General features: G+C 48.7%; 1 protein-coding gene across 3 annotated transcripts in view; it reads right to left on the reverse strand.

The window, feature by feature from the left end:
* Positions 1 to 27,378, reverse strand: part of BEND2 (BEN domain containing 2) — a 236,477-nt gene that overhangs the window by 93,393 nt on the left and 115,706 nt on the right. For all 3 annotated transcript variants that reach the window (XM_063953929.1, XM_063953928.1, XM_063953930.1), the window contains exon 6: positions 10,841 to 11,366. In XM_063953929.1, the coding sequence (XP_063809999.1) occupies positions 10,841 to 11,366 (526 nt within the window). The remainder of the gene's footprint in view (positions 1 to 10,840; positions 11,367 to 27,378) is intronic.

Genomic DNA, 27,378 nt, shown 5'->3' on the forward strand with positions numbered 1-27,378 from the left:
ACATCTCTGATAGCCTCTATCAACAGTTGCACCCCCTTTGCAAGAGATGCAGACCCCCGTAACACATCCCCATCACCATCTGTAGTGTCAGTATCGGTATCCGTGTCGTCTTGTGTTACCTGCACAAGCACACGTTTGTGGGGGTAAAAAACGGGGTGTCCTGAGGTACCAGACAAGGGCCATACAGCCACAGAGGTCTGCAATACCTGGGTTGCAGATTCATTATTAGCAACCCTGTCAGAAATCTGAGAAATCTAAGTTTTGATAGAGGAAAACCACTCTGGTTCCCTTGCAGGAATCTGTGCTAAACCAGTGCTATCCTGATTACATGGAATGAGATCATCCTGGGAGGATAAATCCTCTGCAGCATATGACACAGTGTCCCTGGACATTGCTAAAGGAGACCACCAAACACTCCACACACACACACATAGGTGGGGGCAGGCAGAGTCCCCCCCCCCCACTCCCTCAAGAATGGCAAGAGAGAGACAGAGATTGGAGCCAACCCACACCAGCGCTTTATCACAAGGTCACAATGAGAAACCCCATATCTGCGCTGACTTGTGCTCCTTAATAGGACACAGTCAATATATCAGCCTCCCCTCCCTTCTACAACCCCCTGGTACCGTTATACAGTAAGATGGAGCTGCTGTGGAGGGACCAGAATCTTCCTTCAGCTACTGCATGCAGGAAAATGGTGCTGGAACGCTGCAGGGTCCGCTCTGAGGAGAAGCTCCGCCCCCTTCATGGCGCTGTCTTCCCGCTCATCTAAAGTTTAAACTGGCCTGAGGAGTTGTGGTGGCTGAGATCCCTGGACCCCGACAGGCTTGCTGACCAGTGTGAGGGGTAAACGCTGGCCCAGGGCGCCCCTCACAGCGCCGCACAGTGTGCCTCTGGTACCGTCCAGGAGCGAGGTTAATACCGCGCTCCATCCCCTGTTGCCGCCATCTTCACACTGGCCCCCCGCTTGCTAGGGGGGGTCGGTGACTAACTCACCACTTGCTTCAGCTCTGTAAGGGTCGGCGGCATGCTGCTGGGGCAAGTGGTTCCCCTGTGGCGGAAACCGATCAGACCCCTCTGGAGCTCAGTGTACAGTCATCGGAGTCAGTGGCTCAGACCCCGCAGGGCGGACACTGCCCCCCCCTTAGTCCCACACTGCAGGGAGGCTGTTGCCAGCAGCCTCCCTGTAAAATAATAAACTCTAACCAAACTTTTTTTTAGGAAAATTCAGGAGAGCTCCCCTAGCTGTGACCGGCTCCTCCAGGCACATTTTCGAAACCGAGTCTGGTAGGAGGGGCATAGAGGGAGGAGCCAGCCCACACTCTAAAACTCTTAAAGTGCCAATGGCTCCTGGTGGACCCGTCTATACCCCATGGTACTAATGTCGACCCCAGCATCCTCTAGGACGTAAGAGAAAATTAGATTCCTCACACTCCTCTGACACTTTATCAGGAATATGCAGAACATCTCTGATAGCCTCTATAAGAGCCACTATTCCTAGTGACAGAGCTGCATCCCCCCCTGAATCCACCTCTCCCTTCTCCATGTCTGACTTGTCAGCGTCAGACTGCAGGATATGGGCCAGAGACCGTTTTTGCGGACAAATGAGACGCTGTGTTGGGGACTGAGTCTCTATTCATAAACTCATCCACGGTTTAAGTCTTGTGTCTCTTTCTCACTGCCGGACAATTTTGAAGAAGAGTTGAGATCATTCCCTTAAGAGAATTAACCCATTCTGGTTCAGCCCCGCTAGCCTGTGAACCCTGAGTACCCAGTAGAGAGCCCCCTGGTGAAGAGGAACACTCTGCGGTACAAGACACACACTCTCTGCCTGACATAATGTAATGTGACAGTACACACACACACACACGAAAGGTTAAGCACAATTAACCCACAAAGAGCCCTTCAGAGAGACACAGATATGTTTGGTGCCAGCCCCCACCGCACCCTTATCGCTAATGCCAAGCTTAGCCGGGTCGCAAACTAAGTACTCTGATAGGGGACTTAGTACACTAATAGTCGCTCCCCCCTGCTATGACCCCCTGGTACTGCTGAGGTAATCTGGAGTCACACTGGAGGAGCTGTGCGTCCCTGTCCTGTCAGTGTCGGTGTCCACTGCAGAGGTAAAATGGCGCTGGTGAGATGCTGGATCCTCTCATAGTGAACCCCGCCCCTTCAATGGCGCGCGGTCTTCCCGCTTTTTTTTTATACTGGCTGAGGAATCTTGTGCTTAAAATGGAGAAAACCGTTTTAAGGCTGTAGTGCCAGTATGGGTACTCCAGTGTACGGGGACGCAGTAGTGTACCGTGTCCGGAGACGCATTCCGCCCCATGTAGAAGCTGTGCGTCTCCATACCCTCATGCCACCATAATGGCCGGCGTCCCGCTAGCCGAGGCGCCGTCTCAGTACTCCCCACTCTACATTCTTCTGGCTCTATTAGGGGTGGCGGCGTGCTGCGGGACCGTACGCTCGACGTGGTGGGGCTTGCGAATAGTTCCCTCAGGAGCTCAGAGTCCTGTCAGCGGGGAACGGGACCATTAACCCTTTAAGAGGTTTTCATACTTAATGATCCACGTGGACTACGACTAAAACGGTAACGGCGAGCGAAGCAAACCATGCGAGGGGACACGGTGCACTAATTGGGCTTCCCGTCACTGTACGGAGAAAACGACACAAAAAAACCCATGAAAAACTCATGTCGACTTTTAGACCTGTCGACCTAGCACATGTCGACCTAGAAACCCTGTCGACCTTCAGACCCTGTCGACCTATAGTGGTCGACCTAAACCTTGTCAACCTAGATACTGTCGATTGGATGAGCCACACCCCTGGTGATATGTTCAGATTTTTCTGTTACAAGAATGTCATCCAGATACGGCCATACTGTGAATCCTTGGTTCCTGGCAGCAGCCATAAGAACTACTAGCACTTTGATAAAGGTCCTTGAAGAGTGCACTGGGAGATGTGTACTGAAAATTAATACAAAGCACAAAAAAATCAGAGAAACTGATGATGTTGATCTACTGTATGGAGATACTCCTCTTGAAACTTACTGAATTAGGGAAGTGTCCTTACAGTCTGCAGAATTGATTCCATATGGAAATGTCTTACGAAAAGTAACTGATTGATCTGCCTCAGATCGAGAACTGCTTGGAAGACCCCTGATGAGTCTTCTAACAGGAAAAGCTTGGAATAAAGGCAGGCGAACCTCTGTGCCAGGGGAGAGGAACAATTATTTGTTCCTCTAAAAGAGTATTTAAACTTTTCTGTAATGCCTCCATTTCAACTGTAGAGGGCAGAAAGGTTGCTTAAATGTAGTACCACTAAAATGCCAAAAACCTGTTGGCCTGCTGACAGCTTCATGCATCTCTGTTGTACTTTAAAGGGGAAGATGAAGGATGCCTTGATTACTGTGGCAAATGTTGGGATTTACCTGTAACTAAGTGTGATTAAACAATTCATTGCCTATGGGTTTGCCACAGACTGGAGTGCAGCCGTAAGGCTCTATGGGTAATTATAACCACTGATGCTCCACAAAGAAACTCAACAACTTCTTGCTTTACTTCAATGCTTTTAAATAAATATTGTCTACTTATTTTCTCGTTTGTGTTATTATGAAGTATCCATACACTAAGTGCCCTGGAGATTTAAACCATAGCCACACTGGACTTTGGTGCTGCACCAGAGGAAAAATAAAAGTTTCTTAAAACATCCATGGATTTCCTATCCATCGCATCCTAAAGTGGTCCTCCATCTTCTAATGGAATAGTTGTCCTTGCACACAGACTGGCTACAACTGCATCAGTTTTAATCATTGAACACCACTTCATCTTCAAATGGATATACACTGGCCTACAGTTAAATCTTTTAAGATTAAACGGACATCGTTTTGCCCTCTTGTCAACCTTTTCTTTGATTGCTTAAATATCTGTTCAGTTTCACATTGAATGCTATACTTATGTCTCTTTCTTTGTGCCATCGTGAAGCTGGATATAACATTGATTGTATATCAAACCTAAACCAATCAAAATTTATTATGGGGAAAAAATAAGATTTTACTTACCGATAAATCTATTTCTCATAGTCCGTAGTGGATGCTGGGACTCCGTAAGGACCATGGGGAATAGCGGCTCCGCAGGAGACAGGGCACAAGAATAAAAGCTTTAGGATCAGGTGGTGTGCACTGGCTCCTCCCCCCATGACCCTCCTCCAAGCCTCAGTTAGGATACTGTGCCCGGACGAGCGTACATAATAAGGAAGGATATTGAATCCCGGGTAAGACTCATACCAGCCACACCAATCACACCGTACAACTCGTGATCTGAACCCAGTTAACAGTATGATAACAACGAAGGAGCCTCTGAAAAGATGGCTCACAACAACAATAACCCGATTTTGTTAACAATAACTATGTACAAGTATTGCAGACAATCCGCACTTGGGATGGGCGCCCAGCATCCACTACGGACTATGAGAAATAGATTTATCGGTAAGTAAAATCTTATTTTCTCTGACGTCCTAGTGGATGCTGGGACTCCGTAAGGACCATGGGGATTATACCAAAGCTCCCAAACGGGCGGGAGAGTGCGGATGACTCTGCAGCACCGAATGAGAGAACTCCAGGTCCTCCTCAGCCAGGGTATCAAATTTGTAGAATTTAGCAAACGTGTTTGCCCCTGACCAAGTAGCTGCTCGGCAAAGTTGTAAAGCCGAGACCCCTCGGGCAGCCGCCCAAGATGAGCCCACTTTCCTTGTGGAATGGGCTTTTACAGATTTAGGCTGTGGCAGGCCTGCCACAGAATGTGCAAGTTGAATTGTACTACAAATCCAACGAGCAATAGTCTGCTTAGAAGCAGGAGCACCCAGCTTGTTGGGTGCATACAGGATAAACAGCAAGTCAGACTTTCTGACTCCAGCCGTCCTGGAAACATATATTTTCAGGGCCCTGACAACGTCAAGTAACTTGGAGTCCTCCAAGTCCCTAGTAGCCGCAGGCACCACAATAGGTTGGTTCATGTGAAAAGCAGAAACCACCTTAGGGAGAAATTGAGGACGAGTCCTCAATTCTGCCCTGTCAGAATGAAAAATTAAGTAAGGGCTTTTATATGATAAAGCCGCCAATTCTGACACACGCCTGGCTGAAGCCAGGGCTAACAGCATCGTCACCTTCCATGTGAGATATTTTAAGTCCACAGTGGTGAGTGGTTCAAACCAATGTGACTTAAGGAACCTCAAAACAACATTGAGATCCCAAGGTGCCACTGGAGGCACAAAAGGAGGTTGTATATGCAGTACCCCTTTTACAAATGTCTGAACTTCAGGTACTGAAGCCAGTTCTTTCTGGAAGAAAATCGACAGGGCCGAAATTTGAACCTTAATGGACCCTAATTTTAGGCCCATAGACAGTCCTGTTTGCAGGAAATGGAGGAAACGACCCAGTTGAAATTCCTCTGTAGGGGCCTTCTTGGCCTCACACCACGCAACATATTTTCGCCAAATGCGGTGATAATGTTTTGCGGTTACATCCTTCCTGGCTTTGACCAGGGTAGGGATGACTTCATCTGGAATGCCTTTTTCCTTCAGGATCCGGCGTTCAACCGCCATGCCATCAAACGCAGCCGCGGTAAGTCTTGGAACAGACAAGGCCCCTGCTGGAGCAGGTCCTTTCTTAGAGGTAGAGGCCACGGGTCTTCCGTGAGCATCTCCTGAAGTTCCGGGTACCAAGTCCTTCTTGGCCAATCCGGAACCACGAGTATCGTTCTTACTCCTCTCCTTCTTATGATTCTCAGTACTTTTGGTATGAGAGGCAGAGGAGGGAACACATACACTGACTGGTACACCCACGGTGTCACCAGAGCGTCCACCGCTATTGCCTGAGGGTCCCTTGACCTGGCGCAATATCTGTCTAATTTTTTGTTTAGACGTGACGCCATCATGTCCACCTTTGGTTTTTCCCAACGGTTTACAATCAGGTGGAAGACTTCTGGGTGAAGTCCCCACTCTCCCGGGTGAAGGTCGTGTCTGCTGAGGAAGTCTGCTTCCCAGTTGTCCACTCCCGGAATGAACACTGCTGACAGAGCTATCACATGATTTTCCGCCCAGCGAAGAATCCTTGCAGCCTCTGCCATTGCCCTCCTGCTTCTCGTGCCGCCCTGTCTGTTTACGTGGGCGACTGACGTGATGTTGTCCGATTGGATCAATACCGCCTGACCCTGAAGCAGGGGTTTCGCTTGACTTAGGGCATTGTAAATGGCCCGTAGTTCCAGAATGTTTATATGAAGAGATGTTTCCATGCTTGACCACAAGCCCTGGAAGTTTTTTCCCTGTGTGACTGCTCCCCAGCCTCTCAGGCTTGCATCCGTGGTCACCAGGATCCAATCCTGAATGCCGAATCTGCGGCCCTCTAGAAGATGAGCACTCTGCAACCACCACAGGAGAGACACCGTTGTCTTTGGTGACAGGGTTATCCGCTGCTGCATCTGAAGATGCGAACCGGACCATTTGTCCAGTAGATCCCACTGAAACGTTCTTGCATGGAATCTTCCGAATGGAATTGCTTCGTAAGAAGCCACCATTTTTCCCAGGACCCTCGTGCACTGATGCACTGACACCTGGGCTGGTTTTTGGAGGTTCCTGACTAGCTCGGATAACTCCTTGGCCTTCTCCTCCGGGAGAAAAACCTTCTTCTGGACTGTGTCCAGAATCATTCCTAGGAACAGAAGACGTGTCGTTGGAATCAGCTGCGATTTTGGAATATTTAGGATCCACCCGTGCTGACGTAACACTATCTGAGATAGTGCTACTCCGACTTCTAACTGTTCCCTGGACCTTGCCCTTATCAGGAGATCGTCCAAGTAAGGGATAATTAATACGCCTTTTCTTCGAAGAGGAATCATCATTTCGGCCATTACCTTGGTAAAGACCCGAGGTGCCGTGGACAACCCAAACGGCAGCGTCTGAAACTGATAATGACAGTCTTGTACTACAAACCTGAGATACCCTTGGTGAGAAGGGTAGATTGGGACGTGGAGATAAGCATCTTTGATGTCCAGAGACACCATATAGTCCCCTTCTTCCAGGTTCGCTATCACCGCTCTGAGTGATTCCATCTTGAATTTGAACCTTTTTATGTAAGTGTTCAAGGATTTCAGATTTAAAATTGGTCTCACCGAGCCGTCCGGCTTCGGTACCACAAACAGCGTGGAATAATACCCCTTTCCTTGTTGTAGGAGGGGTACCTTGATTATCACCTGCTGGGAATACAGCTTGTGAATGGCTTCCAGAACTGCCTCCCGGTCGGAGGGAGACTTTGGCAGAGCAGACTTCAGGAACCGGCGAGGGGGAAACGCCTCGAATTCCAGTTTGTACCCCTGCGATACTACCTGTAGAATCCAGGGATCCACTTGCGAGTGAGCCTACTGCGCGTTGAAATTCTTGAGACGGGCCCCCACCAAGCCTGAGTCTGCTTGTAAAGCCCCAGCGTCATGCTGAAGACTTGGCAGAAGCAGGGGAAGGCTTCTGATCCTGGGAAGCGGCTGCATGGTGCAGTCTTTTTCCCCTTCCTCTGCCCCGGGGCAGAAAGGAATGGCCTTTTGCTCGCTTGTATTTATGGGAACGAAAGGACTGAGTTTGAAAAGACGGTGTCTTTTTCTGTTGATGTGGTGACCTGGGGTAAGAAGGTGGACTTTCCAGCCGTTGCCGTGGCCACCAGGTCCGAAAGACCAGCCCCAAATAACTCCTCCCCTTTATACGGCAATACTTCCATATGTCGTTTGGAATCCGCATCCCCTGACCACTGACGCGTCCATAACGTTCTTCTGGCAGAGATGGACATAGCACTTACTCTTGATGCCAGGGTGCAAATATCCCTCTGTGCATCACGCATATATAGTAATGCATCCTTCAAATGCTCTATAGTTAACAATATATTGTCCCTATCCAGGGTATCAATATTTTCAGTCAGGGAATCCGACCACGCGACTCCAGCACTGCACATCCAGGCTGAAGCGATTGCTGGTCGCAGTATAACACCAGTATGTGTGTATATACTTTTTAGGATATTTTCCAGCCTTCTATCAGCTGGTTCTTTGAGGGTGGCCGTATCAGGAGACGGTAACGCTACTTGTTTAGATAAACGTGTGAGCGCCTTATCTACCCTAGGGGGTGTTTCCCAACGTGTCCTAACCTCTGATGGGAAAGGATATAGTGCCAATAATTTATTAGAAATTAGCAGTTTTTTGTCGGGAGAAACCCACGCTTTATCACATACCTCATTCAATTCATCTGACTCAGGAAAAACTATTGGTAGTTTTTTCACCCCCCACATAATACCCTTCTTAGTGGTATTAGTAGTGTCAGAAATGTGCAATGCTTCCATCATTGCCATGATCATGTAACGTGTGGCCCTACTGGACATTACGTTCGACTCATCACCGTCGACACTAGACTCCGTATCTGTGTCTGGGTCTGTGTCGACCCACTGAGGTAACGGGCGTTTTAGGGCCCCTGACGGTGTCTGAGACGCCTGGACAGGCACTAATTGATTTGCCGGCTGTCTCATGTCGTCAACAGTTTTTTGCAAAGTGTTGACATTATAACTTAATTGTTTGAACACGATCATCCAGTCAGGTGTCGACTCCCTAGGGGGTGACATCACTAACGCAGGCAATTGCTCCGCCTCCACATCATTTTCCTCCTCATACATGTCGACACACACGTACCGACACACAGCACACACACCGGGAATGCTCTGATAGAGGACAGGACCCCACGAGCCCTTTGGAGAGACAGAGGGAGAGTCTGCCAGCACACACCCAGCGCTATATATATATATATACAGGATAACCTTATATAAGTGTTATTCCCTTATAGCTGCTGTTTATATTGTCATTTGCTGCCAATAGTGCCCCCCCTTCTCTTTTTTACCCTGATTCTGAAGCAGGACTGCAGGGGAGAGTCAGGGAGCCGTCCTTCCAGCGGAACTGTGAGGGAAAATGGCGCTTGTGTGCTGAGGAGATAGGCTCCGCCCCTTCACGACGTCCTTATCTCCCGCTTTTTTGTGTAAAAATGGCAGGGGTTAAAATACATCCATATAGCCCAGGAGCTATATGTGATGTATTCTTTTGCCACCTAAGGTATTATCATTTATATTGCGTCTCAGGGCGCTCCCCCCCAAGCGCCCTGCACCCTCAGTGACCGGAGTGTGAAGTGTGCTGAGAGCAATGGCGCACAGCTGCGGTGCTGTGCGCTACCTTAGTCTGAAGACAGGATTGTCTTCTGCCGCCGATTTCACCGGACCTCTTCGTCTCTTCTGGCTCTGTAAGGGGGACGGCGGCGCGGCTCCGGTGACCCATCCAGGCTGTACCTGTGATCGTCCCTCTGGAGCTAATGTCCAGTAGCCTAAGAAGCCCAATCCACTCTGCACGCAGGTGAGTTCGCTTCTTCTCCCCTTAGTCCCACGATGCAGTGAGCCTGTTGCCAGCAGGACTCGCTGAAAATAAAAAAACCTAAATTAAACTTTTATTCTAAGCAGCTCAGGAGAGCCACCTAGCCTGCACCCTTCTCGTTCGGGCACAAAAATCTAACTGAGGCTTGGAGGAGGGTCATGGGGGGAGGAGCCAGTGCACACCACCTGATCCTAAAGCTTTTATTCTTGTGCCCTGTCTCCTGCGGAGCCGCTATTCCCCATGGTCCTTACGGAGTCCCAGCATCCACTAGGACGTCAGAGAAAAAAAAGAATAAACGGACATCTGTCCATCGTTCCCATTTTTTAAAAATGAAATCTTCCAAGGTTATTTCACTTTAACCAAAACGAATGCTCTGACTCAGAGTTGTAGAAATTCTCTTTGAAACTGTTGTCTCCAGCAGAGCATTTTCTCAGTGTTCTACAGCTTCCTCATCAGTGTCTATCCTCAGTAAATACAGAAAAATAATCCAGTAGCGACATCATATAGACATTAGCCATCTCCAGGTGTGCTTAGTAACAGAAGAAAAAGCCTGAATATTCAGCCCTACATTTACTGTTGTAAACTAGTAACTGCCTCCCTAGGGAACCATCCTGACCTAAAGGGACCATCCGGATTCACCTGAGTGATAAGCCACAAAAGGGACGATTTATCAAAGTTTGGAGAGAGATAAAGTACCAACCCATCAGCTCCTGTAACTTTTCAAACACAGACTGTATGGCTCTGGCCACACATAGTGACCAAGGTCCCGCTGAACAGGACCCGCTTGGCCGGGAGGGGGGTTCTGTGTGCACACGAATCCTGTTCTGCGGGATGCCGCAGAACAGGATCCGGCCAGTGACACACGGTATTTCATAGAACACAGTGAGGCTGTGAACACATATATTGAAATGTATGTGTTCACACTGAAATCCCGTTGTCCTGCCACCCGGCCCAACCGCGATCTGGCGGTGGTGGGACTACCGCACATGTGTGAGCGCCTGCATAGGCGCCCATGTGCATTCTCCTTGCAGCCAAGCGGGTCCCGCTGAACGGTACCAGCTTGCCCACTATGTGTGGCTCCAGCCTAAAATGAAAGAAGCTAATTAGTTAATACTTTATCTCTTCGCAAGTTTTGAAAAAGCTCCCCCTTAGATAGAACATAGCAAAACACACTTACCTCAATAAGATGAGGACAGGAAGGAGACACCTAAGGGAAGGAGAAGTCACACTACATACATTCCGAGGGTGTTTCCTTTTTTCCTTTCTCTGCTCAGCTTTCTAAGGAGTTAACCTATATGCAGTGGCTTACCTTAACAAGCCCAGCATGTATATTTACTCTAGAATAGACAACTTAATTAAGTTAATACAAATAAAATGAACCATGTGCAACTCACCATATATGGGAACAGGTTGAACAGAAGATGATGGCAGTTCCTCACTGGTAATTATATTTCTTTGCACTGGTACACAGGGCCCCAAGAATGTCTCAATTTTCTTAATGTTTTCTCCTGCTGTCTTTGAACAAACTGATGAAGTTGCGAGGGGTGCACCGAGTATTGGTGGTGAAGCACAAGTGCTTTCAGGCAATATCTCAATCTTTAAATCTTTGTGGTCTTCATCTGTCACAGTAATGATGGACTGCAAGGAATGGGTAGACACAATGGTTGGCAGAGGAGGACTTAATCTTTGAATAGTCTGATGAGGTTCTGCTGGTAGTGGTATTGAAGGAGTACTTTTAAATGTGGCAGTGCTTTTGAGGTGCAGATTTCTCCCCTCTTCAGGTTTTAATGTATGGTTCTGAGTGCTTCGTAGGAGGTGTGGCATCTGTGAGCTGGGAACTCTTTGGTTTAGTTTCTGTAATCTCATTTTCCCTTGAGGTACAGCATGACTACCTTTGCTGTGTGGAAAGCTGACTGGCCTCTGCGTAGAGAAAGACAAGGAAAAAAATGGGTCATTAAGAATATTTGTTTTAATAAATGTTTTCTAAGCCAACTGGCAATGGTCACCAACATAAGAAAAGCATACTAAGCAAAAACTATTAAATTTACAGTACAACAATAAATGTGCTGCTAACTTTAAAGCGCTCCAACACGGTACGATTTTTTAAATGATAATGCCGTTTTTGACCGATTAGAACGACAAATCGTATAAAACCTGTCCGTGTGTAGGCACGATAACAATACGATGCACGCACCCGTGGGTCGCTGGTGTTCTCCAACGATCTTTTGAACATGCAGAAAGATTTGAGGAGGTGGAGAACAATACCATGCTGTCGAAATAGAGCATGCCCCCACCGTCGTTCCAGCATCGGCAAGTTTGTATGCCCTCCAAGTCCCTGACATATTGTATTGGGGGGGGTGGGGGGCCTTAAGACAAGCACTATTGTATTTTGTAGTTTCATTATCTTATCTTTATCCTAAGGCAGGCTATTTCCATCACTTACATACCTGCTGTTGCCTGCTTACAAGGTGGAGTCCTTGTAGGTCCACCCCGATCCCTATCAGCTGTGTTCCACTCACCCAGCACTATCCACTGTAGACAGTGGTGTGTGCTGCAGCTCCTGTAGAAGCGGCATCTTCTTTAGGTTTCAGCGTCGCAGCAGGAGGGGGATCAGCAACCTTAAGTGTGTTTGTTATTGGCAGCATGGCCAGCCAGTGACCACCAGAGGGATCGAACAGCCTGGCAGTGAGTAGCACACCAATTCCAAGGGAGATATACACCCCATTGGTATATGGAACTTTTATGTGGGCATAATGGAAGTGGGTGCCGATTCACCTCCATAGGGGTGACCCAATGGCATTTTTAAATAATGACTGAGCAACAGGGTTAGAGAGCACTCTTAGGGGTAAATTTACTAAAGCTTCTAAAACAGAGAATTGGTGATGTTGCCAATAGCAATAAATCAGATGCTATCATTTTCTAAAAGGCAATAGAGAAATTATAGAAAGCATCTGATTGGTTGCTATGGGCAACATCACCAACTGTCTGTTTTAGAAGCTTTAGTAAATGTACCCCTTCAAATAAATCACATGGTGCCTCAAGATTGTGGCCACCATATAAACGGTACCAAATTTAAAACAAAAGGTAAACTGTCAAGACAAGGCAAGTCGAGGCTGTGCCCTCCAAAGTGCCCCCAGAGAGAACTGTAGTCTGAGTAGTAAGGTCTGGTCTATTAAAAAAATAGGATTTTAATTACCTACCGGTAAATCCTTTTCTCTAACGTCCTAAGTGGATGCTGGGGACTCCGTCAGGACCATGGGGATAGCGGCTCCGCAGGAGACAGGGCACAAAAATAAAGCTTTAGGATTAGGTGGTGTGTACTGGCTCCTCCCCCTATGACCCTCCTCCAAGCCTCAGTTAGGTTTTTGTGCCCGTCCGAGCAGGGTGCAATCTAGGTGGCTCTCCTAAAGAGCTGCTTAGAAAAAGTTTTTAGGTTTTTTATTTTCAGTGAGTCCTGCTGGCAACAGGCTCACTGCATCGAGGGACTTAGGGGAGAGAATTTCAACTCACCTGCGTGCAGGATGGATTGGATTCTTAGGCTACTGGACACCATTAGCTCCAGAGGGAGTCGGAACACAGGTCTCACCCTGGGGTTCGTCCCGGAGCCGCGCCGCCGACCCCCCTTACAGATGCTGAAGATTGAAGGTCCGGAAACAGGCGGCAGAAGGCTCTTCAGTCTTCATGAAGGTAGCGCACAGCACTGCAGCTGTGCGCCATTGTTGTCACACACTTCACACCAAGCGGTCATGGAGGGTGCAGGGCGCTGCTGGGGGCGCCCTGGGCAGCAATATTTATTACCTTATGGCAAAAGAATACATCACATATAGCCATTGAGGCTATATGTATGTATTTAACCCATGCCAGTTATCTAAAACCACGGGAGAAAAGCCCGCCGAAATAGGGGGCGGAGCTTATTCTCCTCAGCACACAGCGCCATTTTCCTGCTCAGCTCCGCTGTGAGGAAGGCTCCCAGGACTCTCCCCTGCACTGCACTACAGAAACAGGGTAAAACAGAGAGGGGGGGCATTTTTTTGGCGATATTTGATATATTTAAGCTGCTATAAAGAACAACACTTATATAAGGTTGTTCCCATATATATTATAGCGCTTGGGTGTGTGCTGGCAAACTCTCCCTCTGTCTCCCCAAAGGGCTAGTGGGGTCCTGTCTTCGATAAGAGCATTCCCTGTGTGTCTGCTGTGTGTCGGTACGTGTGTGTCGACATGTATGAGGACGATGTTGGTGTGGAGGCAGAGCAATTGCCGATAATGGTGATGTCACCCCCCAGGGAGTCGACACCGGAATGGATGGCTTTGTTTATGGAATTACGTGATAATGTCAGCACATTACAAAAATCAGTTGACGACATGAGACGGCCGGCAAACCAGTTAGTACCTGCCCAGGCGTCTCAGACACCGTCAGGGGCTGTAAAGCGCCCTTTACCTCAGTCGGTCGACACAGACCCAGACACAGACACTGAATCTAGTGTCGACGGTGATGAAACAAACGTATTTTCAAGTAGGGCCACACGTTATATGATCACGGCAATGAAGGAGGCTTTGCATATCTCTGATACTACAAGTACCACAAAAAGGGGTATTATGTGGGGGGTGAAAAAACTACCTGTAGTTTTTCCTGAATCAGAGGAATTAAATGATGTATGTGATGAAGCGTGGGTTAACCCAGATAGAAAAATGCTAATTTCAAAAAAGTTATTAGCATTATACCCTTTCCCGCCAGAGGTTAGGGCGCGCTGGGAAACACCCCCTAGGGTGGATAAGGCGCTCACACGCTTATCAAAACAAGTGGCGTTACCGTCTCCTGATACGGCCGCCCTCAGGGATCCAGCTGATAGGAGAATGGAAATTACCCTAAAAAGTATATACACACATACTGGTGTTATACTGCGACCAGCCATCGCCTCAGCCTGGATGTGCAGTGCTGGGGTCGTCTGGTTGGATTCCCTGACTGAAAATATTGATACCCTGGATAGGGACAGTATTTTATTGACTATAGAGCAATTAAAGGATGCATTCCTTTATATGCGAGATGCTCAGAGAGATATTTGCACTCTGGCATCGAGAGTAAATGCGATGTCCATATCTGCCAGAAGGAGTTTATGGACGCGACAGTGGTCAGGTGATGCGGATTCCAAACGACATATGGAAGTATTGCCGTATAAAGGGGAGGAATTATTTGGCGTCGGTCTATCGGATCTGGTGGCCACGGCAACTGCCGGAAAATCCACCTTTTTACCTCAGACCCCCTCCCAACAGAAAAAGACACCGTCTTTTCAGCCGCAGTCCTTTCGGTCCTATAAGAACAAGCGGACAAAAGGACAGTCATATGTGCCTCGGGGCAGAGGAAGGGGTAAGAGAGGGCAGCAAGCAGCCCCTGCCCAGGAACAGAAGCCCTCCCAGGGTTCTGCAAAGCCCTCAGCATGACGCTGGGGCCTTACAAGCGGACTCAGGAGCGGTGGGGGGTCGACTCAAGAAATTCAGCGCACAGTGGGCTTGCTCACAGGTGGACCCCTGGATTCTGCAGGTAGTATCTCAGGGTTACAGGTTGGAATTCGAGAAGTCTCCCCCTCGCCGGTTCCTAAAGTCTGCTTTGCCAACGTCTCCCTCAGACAGGGCGACGGTATTGGAAGCCATTCACAAGCTGTTTTCTCAGCAGGTGATAGTCAAGGTACCCCTCCTACAACAGGGAAAGGGGTATTACTCCACGCTATTTGTGGTACCGAAGCCGGACGGCTCGGTAAGACCTATTCTAAATCTGAAATCTTTGAACCTGTACATACAAAAATTCAAGTTCAAGATGGAGTCACTCAGAGCAGTGATAGCGAATCTGGAAGAAGGGGACTTTATGGTGTCCCTGGACATAAAGGATGCTTACCTACATGTCCCAATTTGCCCTTCACATCAAGGGTACCTCAGGTTCGTGGTGCAAAACTGTCATTATCAGTTTCAGACGCTGCCGTTTGGATTGTCCACGGCACCTCGGGTCTTTACCAAGGTAATGGCCGAAATGATGATTCTTCTGCGAAGAAGAGGCGTATTAATTATCCCTTACTTGGACGATCTCCTGATAAGGGCAAGGTCCAGAGAACAGCTGGAGGACGGAGTAGCACTAACCCAACTAGTGCTGCAACAACACGGGTGGATTCTGAATTTTCCAAAATCTCAGTTGACCCCGACGACACGTCTGCTGTTCCTGGGAATGATTCTGGACACGGTTCAGAAAAAGGTGTTTCTTCCGGAGGAGAAAGCCAGGGCGTTATCCGAACTTGTCAGGAACCTCCTAAAACCAGGGACAGTGTCTGTGCATCAATGCACAAGAGTCCTGGGAAAGATGGTGGCTTCTTACGAAGCGATTCCATTCGGCAGATTCCACGCACGAACTTTTCAGTGGGATCTGCTGGACAAATGGTCCGGATCGCATCTGCAGATGCATCAGCGGATAACCTTATCGCCACGGACAAGGGTGTCTCTTCTGTGGTGGTTGCAGAGTGCTCATCTGTTAGAGGGCCGCAGATTCGGCATACAGGACTGGGTCCTGGTGACCACGGATGCCAGTCTGAGAGGCTGGGGAGCGGTCACACAGGGAAGAAACTTCCAGGGAGTATGGTCAAGCCTGGAGATGTCTCTTCACATAAATATACTGGAGCTAAGAGCGATTTACAATGCTCTAAGTCTGGCAAAACCCCTGCTTCAGGGTCAGCCGGTGTTGATCCAGTCGGACAACATCACGGCAGTCGCCCACGTAAACAGACAGGACAGCAATGGCAGAAGCTGCAAGGATTCTTCGCTGGGCGGAAGAGCATGTGATAGCACTGTCAGCAGTATTCATTCCGGGAGTGGACAACTGGGAAGCAGACTTCCTCAGCAGACACGATCTACACCCGGGAGAGTGGGGACTTCATCCAGAAGTCTTCCACATGATTGTGAACCGTTGGGAAAAACCAATGGTGGATATGATGGCGTCCCGCCTCAACAAAAAACTGGACAGGTATTGCGCCAGGTCAAGAGACCCTCAGGCAATAGCTGTGGACGCTCTGGTAACACCGTGGGTGTTCCAGTCAGTGTATGTGTTCCCTCCTCTGCCTCTCATACCAAAGGTACTGAGAATTATACGGCAAAAGGGAGTAAGAACGATACTAGTGGCTCCGGATTGGCCAAGAAGAACTTGGTACCCGGAACTTCAAGAGATGCTCACGGAGGATCCGTGGCCTCTACCTCTAAGACCGGACCTGCTTCAGCAGGGACCGTGTCTATTCCAAGACTTACCGCGGCTGCGTTTGACGGCATGGCGGTTGAACGCCGAATTCTAAGGGAAAAAGGCATTCCGGAAGAGGTCATTCCTACACTGGTAAAAGCCAGGAAGGAGGTGACAGCACAACATTATCACCGCATTGGAGGAAATATGTTGCGTGGTGTGAGGCCAGGAAGGCCCCCATGGAGGAATTTCAACTGGGTCGATTCCTACATTTCCTGCAAACAGGATTGTCTATGGGCCTCAAATTGGGGTCCATTAAGGTTCAAATTTCGGCCCTGTCGATTTTCTTCCAGAAAGAATTGGCTTCAGTTCCTGAAGTCCAGACTTTTGTAAAAGGAGTACTACATATACAGCCCCCGGTTGTGCCCCCAGTGGCACCGTGGGATCTTAATGTAGTCTTGGATTTTCTCAAATCCCATTGGTTTGAGACGCTCAAATCGGTGGAGTTGAAGTATCTTACATGGAAAGTAACCATGCTACTGGCCCTGGCTTCAGCCAGGAGAGTATCAGAATTGGCGGCTTTATCATATAAGAGCCCATATCTGATTTTCCATACGGACAGGGCAGAACTGCGGACACGTCCTCATTTTCTGCCTAAGGTGGTGTCAGCGTTTCACCTGAACCAGCCTATTGTGGTGCCTGCGGCTACTAACGATTTGGAGGATTCCAAGTTGTTGGACGTGGTCCGGGCATTGAAAATATATATTTCAAGAACGGCGGGAGTCAGAAAGTCTGACTCACTGTTTATATTGTATGCACCCAACAAGATGGGTGCTCCTGCTTCTAAGCAGACGATTGCTCGTTGGATTTGTAGCACAATTCAACTTGCACATTCTGTGGCAGGCTTGCCACAACCTAAATCTGTCAAGGCCCATTCCACAAGGAAAGTGGGCTCATCCTGGGCGGCTGCCCGGGGGGTCTCGGCATTACAACTCTGCCGAGCGGCTACTTGGTCAGGGGCAAACACATTTGCAAAATTCTACAAATTTGATACCCTGGCTGAGGAGGACCTTGAGTTCTCTCATTCGGTGCTGCAGAGTCATCCGCACTCTCCCGCCCGTTTGGGAGCTTTGGTATAATCCCCATGGTCCTGACGGAGTCCCCAGCATCCACTTAGGACGTTAGAGAAAATAAGAATTTACTTACCGATAATTCTATTTCTCGTAGTCCGTAGTGGATGCTGGGCGCCCATCCCAAGTGCGGATTGTCTGCAATACTTGTACATAGTTATTGTTAAAAACAAATTCGGGTTGTTATTATTGTGAGCCGTCTGTTCAGAGGCTCCTACGTTTGTCATACTGTTAACTGGGTTCAGATCACAAGTTATACGGTGTGATTGGTGTGGCTGGTATGAGTCTTACCCGGGATTCAATATCCTTCCTTATTGTGTACGCTCGTCCGGGCACAGTATCCTAACTGAGGCTTGGAGGAGGGTCATAGGGGGAGGAGCCAGTACACACCACCTAATCCTAAAGCTTTATTTTTGTGCCCTGTCTCCTGCGGAGCCGCTATCCCCATGGTCCTGACGGAGTCCCCAGCATCCACTACGGACTACGAGAAATAGAATTATCGGTAAGTAAATTCTTATTTTCTCGTAGTCCATAGAGGATGCTGGGGTCCAAGTTAGTACCATGGGGTATGGGAGGTCATTCCGAGTCGTTCGCTCGGAAAATTTCTTCGCATCGCAGCGTTTTTCCGCTTAGTGCGCATGCGCAATGTCCGCACTGCGACTGCGCCAAGTAAATTTGCTATGAAGTTTGGATTTTTACTCACGGCTTTTTCTTCGCTCAGGCGATCGTAATGTGATTGACAGGAAATGGGTGTTACTGGGCGGAAACAGGCCGTTTTATGGGCGTGTGGGAAAAAACGCTACCGTTTCCGGAAAAAACGCAGGAGTGGCCGGAGAAACGGAGGAGTGTCTGGGCGAACGCTGGGTGTGTTTGTGACGTCAAACCAGGAACGACAAGCACTGAACTGATCGCAGATGCCGAGTAAGTCTGGAGCTACTCAGAAACTGCTACGAGGTGTGTAATCGCAATATTGCGAATACATCGTTCGCAATTTTAAGATGCTAAGATTCACTCCCAGTAGGCGGCGGCTTAGCGTGTGCAATACTGCTAAAATCGCCTTGCGAGCGAACAACTCGGAATGAGGGCCATAGACGGGTCCACTAGGAGCCACTGGCACTTGAAGTGTTTAATAGTGAGAGCTGGCTCCTCCTTCTATGCACCTCCTACCAGACTCAGTCTAGAAACTGTGCCCGAGGAGACAGACAACTTCAAGAGAAGGATTTTACACAGATCGTGGGGAGATTCACACCAGCTCACACAAACAAGGCAAACCAAGCTAACTAGCTTCAAAACTCAGCAAAAGCTGAATAACATTACCGAACCAAATAATAACGCAGTACCAAGCATCCTCTACAGACTACGAGAAAAGGATTTACCGGTAGGTAATTAAAATCCTATTTTCTCTTACGTCCTAGAGGATGCTGGGGTCCACATTAGTACCATGGGGTTGTTCCAAAGCTCCCAGATCGGGAGGGAGGGCGGGGAGGCTCCTGCAGATCTGACTGACCAAATTTTAGGTCCTCAGAGGCCAAAGTATCGAACTTGTAGAACTTAGCAAACGTGTTCGACCCTGACCAAGTAGCCGCTCTGCAAAGCTGTAAAGCCGAGACACCCTGGGCAGCCGCCCATGAAGAACCCACTTTACGAGTAGAGTGGGTCTTAACAAATTTTGGACACGGCAACCCTGCCGTACAATACGCATGCTGGATAGTGACCCTGATCCAGCGAAAGATCGTCTGCTTAGAAGCAGGACACCCAATTTTCTTGGGATCATACAGGACAGAGAGTTCGATTTTCTGTGACGAGCAGTTCTCTTCACATACATTTTCAGAGCCCTTACAACATCCAAGGACTTTGATGGAATTGAGGAGTCAGTAGCAACTGGCACCACAATAGGTTGATTGATATGAAAAGCCGACACAACCTTTGGAAGGAACTGTTGACGTGTCTGGAGCTCAGCTCTATCTTCATGGAAGATCAAGTAGGGACTTTTACAAGACAAAGCCCCCAACTACGACAAACGTCTAGTAGAAGCTAAGGCCAACAAAGTGACAACCTCCATGTGAGAAACTTGACCTCAACCTCCTGTAGAGGCTCGAACCAATCCGATTGGAGGAACAGCAACACCACGTTAAGATCCCAGGGCACCGTAGGCGGCACAAAGGGAGGCTGGGTGTACAGAACCCCTTTCAAGAAAGTCTGAACCTCAGGGAGAGAAGCCAGCTGTTTCTGGAAGAAAATGGGTAAGGCCGAAATCTGGACCTTTACGGATCCCAACCTCAGGCCCATATCCACACCTGCCTGTAGGAAGAGGAGAAAGCATCCCAGTTGAAACTTCACAGTAGGAAACTTCTTGGATTCACGACCAGATACATACTTTTTCCAAAGCGATGATAATGTTTAGACGTTACTCCTTTCCTAGCCTGTATCAGGGTAGGAATAACCTTGTTAGGAATGCCCTTCCGAGCTAGTATCTGGCGTTCAACCTCCATACCGTCAAACGTAGCCGCGGTAAGTCTTGATAGGCGAACGGCCTCTGTTGCAGCAGGTCCTCCCTAAGAGGGAGAGGTCTCGGGTCTTCCAGCAGTAGACCCAGAAGGTCCGCGTACCAAGCCCTTCTTGGCAAATCCGGCGCAATGAGGATTGCCTGAACTCTTGTTCTCCTTATGAGCTTTAGGATCCTTGGAATGAGTGGAAGTGGAGGGAACATGTACAATGACTGGAACACCCACGGAGTCATCAGGGTGTCTACAGCCACTGCTTGCGGGTCTCTTGACCTGGAACAATACCTCCGAAGCTTCTCGTTGAGATGGGAGGCCATCATGTCTATTTGAAGTACACCCCAAAGATGTCACCTCCGTGAACACATCTGGATGGAGGCCCCACTCTCCTGGATGGAGATCGTGTCTGCTGAGGAAGTCTGCTTCCCAGTTGTCCACTCCCGGAATGAAAATTGCTGACAGCGCATGCTTTTCTGCCGAGAGGATGATTCTTGTTACCGCCGACATTGCAGCTCTGCTCTTCGTTCCACCCTGTCAGTTTATGTAGGCCACCGTCGTTACATTGTCCGACTGCACTTGAATGGCCTGATCTTACAGAAGATGTGCCACTTGGAGAAGACCGCTGTACACGGCTCTTAGCTCCAGAATGTTTATTGGAAGACTGGATTCCAGACTTGACCACCTTCCTTGGACTGTTTCCCCTTGAGTGACTGCGCCCCATCCCCTGAGACTTGCATCCGTGGTTAGAAGGATCCAGTCCTGAATCCCGAACCTGTGGCCCCTCCAGAAGGTGAGGCATTTGCAGCCACCAGAGGAGTGAAATCCTTGCTTTCGGCGACAGACGTATCCTCTGGTGCATATGTAGCTGATAACCCAACCACTTGTCTAGGAGGTCCAGTTGGAAGGATCGAACATGAAATCTGCCATACTGTAGAGCCCCGTAGGAGGCAACCATCTTTCCCAGAAGGCGAATGCACTGATGAACCGATACCCGGGCAGGCTTCAAGACATCCCAGACCATTGATTGTATCACCAACGCTTTCTCCACCGGTAGAAACACTCTCTGCACTTCCGTGTCGAGGATCATCCCCAGGAAAGACAATCTCCTCGTCGGTTCCAAATGTGACTTTGGAAGGTTCAGGATCCAACCATGTTCCCTGAGCAGACGAGTCGTGAGAGCAATGGACTGCAACAACCTCTCCCTGGACGATGCCTTTATCAGCAGATGGTCCAGATATGGAATTATGTTAACTCCCTGTCTGCGAAGGAGAACCATCATCTCTGCCATTACCTGGTGAACACCCTCGGTGCTGTGGAGAGCCCGAATGGCAGTGCCTGAAACTGATAGTGACTGTCTAACAGTGCAAATCTGAGATCTGCCTGATGCTGCGATCAAACAGGGATGTGGAGGTACACATCTTTGATATCCAGGGATACCAGAAACTCTCCCTCCTGCAGACCTGAGATCACCGCTCTCAGAGACTCTATTTTGAATTTGAACTCCCTCAAATAAGGGTTTAACGATTTCAAGTTCAAAATCGGTCTGACCGAACCATCCGGTTTCGGTACCACGAAAAGGTTTGAATAGTAACCCATGTGTTGCATATGAGGTGGAACTGGAACAATGACTTCTGACTTTTCCAATTTTTGGATGGCTTCCTGTAGAATAGCCCTGTCTGTCAGTAAAGCTGGCAAGCCTGATTTGAAGAATTGGTGAGGCGGGAGTTCTTGAAACTCCAGTTTGTACACCTGGGACACAATATCCTGTACCCAGGGATCCAGGCCGGACGACACCCAGACATGGCTGAAATGTCTGAGTCTCGCACCCACCAACCCATTCTCCGGGCTCTGCGGTCCACCGTCATGCTGAGGATTTTGAGGAACCAGAAGTAGGCATCTGGTCCTGGAAGCCTGCAGTAGCAGGCTTCTTGGATTTTGCCTGACCACCTCTAAAGAAAGTGGTTGGAGGCTTGGACTTTTTTGTCTTAGCGGTCCGAAAGGACTACGATGCAGAGGAAGAAAAGGGTTTCTTCGCAGAAGGAGCAGCTGAGGGAAGAAAAGGTGACTTACCAGGTAGCCGTGGAAATCCACACATCCAATGCTTCCTCAAATAGAGCCTGACCTGTGAGGGGTAGATTCTCCACACTTCTCCTGGATTCCGTGTCTGCAGACCATTGGCATAGCCAGAGTCCCCAGCGAGCCGAGACCGACATGGAAGATATCCTTGCATTCAGCGTAACCAGGTCCTTCATGGACTCCACCATGAAACCCGCAGACTCCTGTATGTTACGTAAAAACAGTTCAATGTCACTTCTATCCATTGTATCTAAGTCTTCCAGTAACGTGCCTGACCACTTTACTATAGCTTTAGAAATCCATGAACAGGCAATAGTAGGCTTTAACGCCACCCCTGAAGCAGTGTATATGGATGTGAGCGTAGTGTCAATTTTGCGATCAGCCGGTTATTTTAACGCGGTAGATCCAGGGACAGGTAAAACCACCTTTTTTGACAGTCTGAAGACAGATGCGTCAACTATGGGTGGGTTTTCCCATCTTTTTCTATCCTCCTCAGGGAAGGGAAAAGCAACCAGAACAGTCTTGGGAACCTGGAATTTTTTCTCTGAGGTTTCCCAGGATTTTTCAAATAGAGCCTATAATTCTTTAGACGCTAGGAAGGTTAACGAGGCTTTCTTACTGTCTTTGAAGTAAGCCTCCTCAACCTGCTCAGTTGGTGTGTCATTAATGTTTAATACATCTCTAATGGCCTCAATCATGAGCTGCATACCCTTTGCAAGGGATGCCGCCCCCCTCAGCACATCCCCATCTACTGTATCAGAGTCAGTATCAGTGTCGGCTTGCATAATCTGGGCAAGCGCACGTTTCTTTGGGTATATGCTAGGGGCTTTAGAAGGAATAGGAACAGAACCTGACCAAACTGCCATAGAATTCTTTAAAACCTGAGTTTCAGTCTCAGTATGAGCCACCCTAGTAGCAATCTGAGAGATCATTCCCTTAATTGAAGTCAGCCATTCTGGCTCAGAGATAGAAGCCTGAGACAAGATATTACATTCCTGGGTACAAGGAATGGATTCCTCTGGAGAATAAACTTTCTCTGCAGCCTAAGACACAGAGTCCCTGGACATGGCTATGTGAGAGAACATACACCCACACAGGGAAAGTCAGACACAGTTTTATCCCCAAGTACCTTCAGAGAAACACAGAGCTTGGAGCCAGCACACACACAGCGCTTAATTAGGCAGTTGCAAACAAAATACCTGGAGCTGACTGTGTACCCTTAATAGACTACACAGTAATTTACAGCTGCCCCCCCCCCCCTCCCCTTCTACAACCCCTTGGTACCACACAGGATAGTTGGAGTTGTGTGGAGGGACAGCACTCCCAGTCAGCATCTCTGTAGCTGTATCTGCAGGGAGAAAACGGCGCTGGAAGCCGCTGGGTCCGCTCTGAGGAGAAGCTCGGCCCCTTGAACATGGAGCGTCTTCCCTAACTTTCAATTCTTTATACTGGCCTGAGGTATGGCTGGCAGCGTTACCGGGGTCCCTGACAGCCGTGAGTGACCAGTGTAGGGTGTCTACGCTGGCTCAGGGCGCCCCTCACAGCGCCGCACTGTGTACCGCTGAGCTCTCCGGAGCGCAGTTAGTACTGCGCTCCTACCCTGTTGCCGCCATTCACACCGGCTCCCCACCTGTCGGGTCGCCGGTGACTCACTCGCCACCGGAATCTTCTGGCTCTGTTAGGGGGTGGCGGCATGCTGCGGGAGTGAGCGGTCGCCTTAGACGGCTAACAATCATCATCCTCAGGAGCTCAGTGCCCTGTCAGCGGAGATAGTGGCCATTAACCTCTCAGGGTTGGACATTAATCCCCACTAAGTCCCACAAAGCAGGGAGGCTGTTGCCAGCAGCCTCACTGTGCCTAACTCTAAGAAAAATAATAAAACTAGAAAAGCTCCTATGGAGCTCCCCTAGCTGTGACCGGCTCCTCCGGCACATTTTCTAAACGGAGTCTGGTAGGAGGAGCCAGCCATCACTATTAAACTCTCAAAGTGCCATTGGCTCCTAGTGGACCAGTCCATACCCCATGGTACTAATGTGGACCCCAGCATCCTCTAGGACGTAAGAGAAATAATTATAGACCTCTTGGCCGCCTAGTGCTATTAGTAGGCTGTGGCAGATCGCCAACATAACCTACATCGAAAATGGTGGCTGAAAAGCACACTTAGTGGACAAGGAGCCACCATAAGGCTGTGCTCTTGGTAAGGTACCTAAAAGCGCCTCTGCTGCAGACACTAAACAAAAAATAGAATTGCTGCAGCAGGTGGGAGGGCTTAGAGGGGGAGGGGAGGAGTTAGGAGTTTAGGCTTCACTAGTTTTAACTATTTAGTGTCTACTCCTTAGATTTCTCTCTAAACTCATAGTCTGCAGTGTCCCCCGTCGAGCAGACGAAAAGAAGATTTATGTTCATACCTGGGTAAATCCTTTTTTTTTTCTTTCCCAAGACCACAGGTGACACAGGCTTTAGACAGTGGGGTATAGGCTGTGTGTAGGAGTCTGGACAGCAAACAGTTCATTTTTTCTTCCCCTCCAAGATGTCAAAATATTCGAATTTGAGAAACGTGTGGGCAGATGACCATGTTGCTGCTTTGCAAAGCTGTTCCACAGAAGCGCCATCTCGAGCTACCCAAGAAGTTTTCACCGACTTAGTGGAATGAGCCATCACCACGGCTGGGGCAGGTAGGTCTGCCACAGCATACACGTGGCGGATTATAAAACGGATCCATATGGCCAAGGTCTGCTTCACAGCCGGTCAGCCTCATTTGTGAAAGTCATGGAGGGGACTCTGACTTATGGAGATCCCTACTTCTGACCACAAATATACGGAGGGCAACCAACATCCAAAAAGGCCACGTCTGGCGAAGATTATGGTGATTGAAATGCAGGAACCATGATCTCCTGGTTAATGAGAAACAGAGAAACTACCTTTGGGAGGTAGTCTAATCATGTCAGAAGAACAGCCCGGTTCAAGTGTAAGATCAGAAATGGAGAGCAACATGACAGCACAATCAAGTCTGACACCCGCCAGACCAATGCTATAACAAGGAGGTAGACAGTCTTCCATGTAAGCCAACAAATGTCTGCTGAATCCAATGGCTCAAAGGGAGACAGTTGAAGAGCCAGAAGCACCAAAGTCAAGTTCCATGGAACCACCGGAGGAACAACTGCGGGCTGCATGTGGAGGACACCCTATAGGAAAAAATCTGGACATCCGGCATCAATACAATCTGTCTCTGGAAGAGTATAGACAGGGCTGAAACCTGTACCTTCAAACAAGAGAGGCGGAGACTCAAATACAGAACGTTAGAGGACTAGACCTAGTCATGATACGAATAACTGACTGAGAAATTCTTTAGCTATAAGGATGGATGTCTCAAGAGCCACCCCATCAAAGCGGGATGGCCAGATCCGGATAAAAGCACGGGCCCCGAGACGGTAGATCTGGTCACAGAATAAGAATAAGTGAAGTGTCAATGGAGAGGCCATGAAGATCCACATAACAAGTTCGTCACGGCCAATTGGGAGCTACCAGGATCAAGGTGTCAACTTAAATCTCCAGACCTGAGATTACCGCTCTCAGAGACTTCATCTTGAATTTGAACACTCATAAGTACGGGTTCAACGATTTTAGATTTAAAATTGGCCTTACTGAACCGTCCGGTTTCATTACTACAAACAAGTTGGAATAATATCCCTTGTTTTGGAGATGAGATGGAACTGGAAAATGACCTGAGTCTGTACCAGTTTTTGAATGGCATGCTGTAAGGTTATACTTGCCTTTTGTGAAACTGGTAAGCCTGAGTTGAAGAATCTGTGAGGTGGGAGCTCCTGAAACTCCAGTCTGTAACCCTGGCAAATAAGATCTATGACCCAGGGATCCTGGCATGATGTTATCCAGATGTGACTGAAAGGCTTTAGTCGGGCTCCCACCTGCCAGTCTTCCAGACATCCCAGTCCGTAATCATGCTGAAGGCTTTGAGGAAGCAGAGCTAGAGCTCTGGTCCTGAGAAACGGCAGCTGCTGGTTTGCGTGGTTTACCTTTAGCGCCTCTGGTGGCTGTAGAAGAACCTCTGGGTTTGCCCTTAAACTTGGCAGTCTGAAAGGACTGGAGATTAGGTCCTGAGTAGGCTTTCCTGGCTGGGGGAGCTGCAGAAGGAAGATACGTGGACTTACCTGCATAGAGTTGGAGATCCATTTGTCTAGTTCATTTCCAAATAAGGCCTCTCCTGTGAAGGGTAGGCCTTTCACGCCTGTCCTGGAGTCTGCGTCCGCAGTCCACTGGCGTAGCCATAAGCCGCTGCATGCTGACACTGCCATAGCAGTGGTGCGTGCATTAAGCAAACATACTTCTTTTATGGCTTCCACCATAAAGTTCGCAGAGTCCTGTATATGTTCCCCCTAGATAAGGAATCCAACCCCTCAATTAGGTTACCTGACCATTTAGCAATGGTATTAGTAATCCACGCACAAGCTATAGTGGGTCTCTGGGCCACCCCAGCAGTCGTACACAAGGATGTGAGTGTGGTCTCAATTCTACGATCTGCCGTGTCTATCAAGGAGGCGGCACCAGGGACAGGCAACACTATTTTCCGTGACAGCATGGATACTGATGCATCCACTATCGGTGGATTTTCCCATTTTTTCCTATCCTCAGGAGGAAAAGGGAAGGATGAGAGTAACCTTTTAGGGATCTGAAATTTGGATTAACCCACGGTTCTTCAAACAGGGTATTCAGTTCCTTTGATATAGGAAACGTGAGTGTGGACTTCTTTTTTACATTAAAATAAGATTCCTCACACTCCTCTGTCACCTTATCAGGAATTTGCAGAACGCCTCTGATAGCTTCTTGAAGAGCCTCTATTCCCTATGACAGAGCAGCATCCCCCCCCCCCTTCTGAGTCCACCTCCCCCTCCTCCATGTCTGACCCTTGATTATCTGAGTCAGACTGCAGGATGTGGGACAGAGTACGTTTTTGCAGACAAATGGTAGGGGTCTGAGACGCTGGTTTGGGGACT

This window comes from Pseudophryne corroboree, chromosome 2 (genome assembly GCF_028390025.1).
Source record: "Pseudophryne corroboree isolate aPseCor3 chromosome 2, aPseCor3.hap2, whole genome shotgun sequence".
Classification (NCBI taxonomy): domain Eukaryota; kingdom Metazoa; phylum Chordata; class Amphibia; order Anura; family Myobatrachidae; genus Pseudophryne; species Pseudophryne corroboree.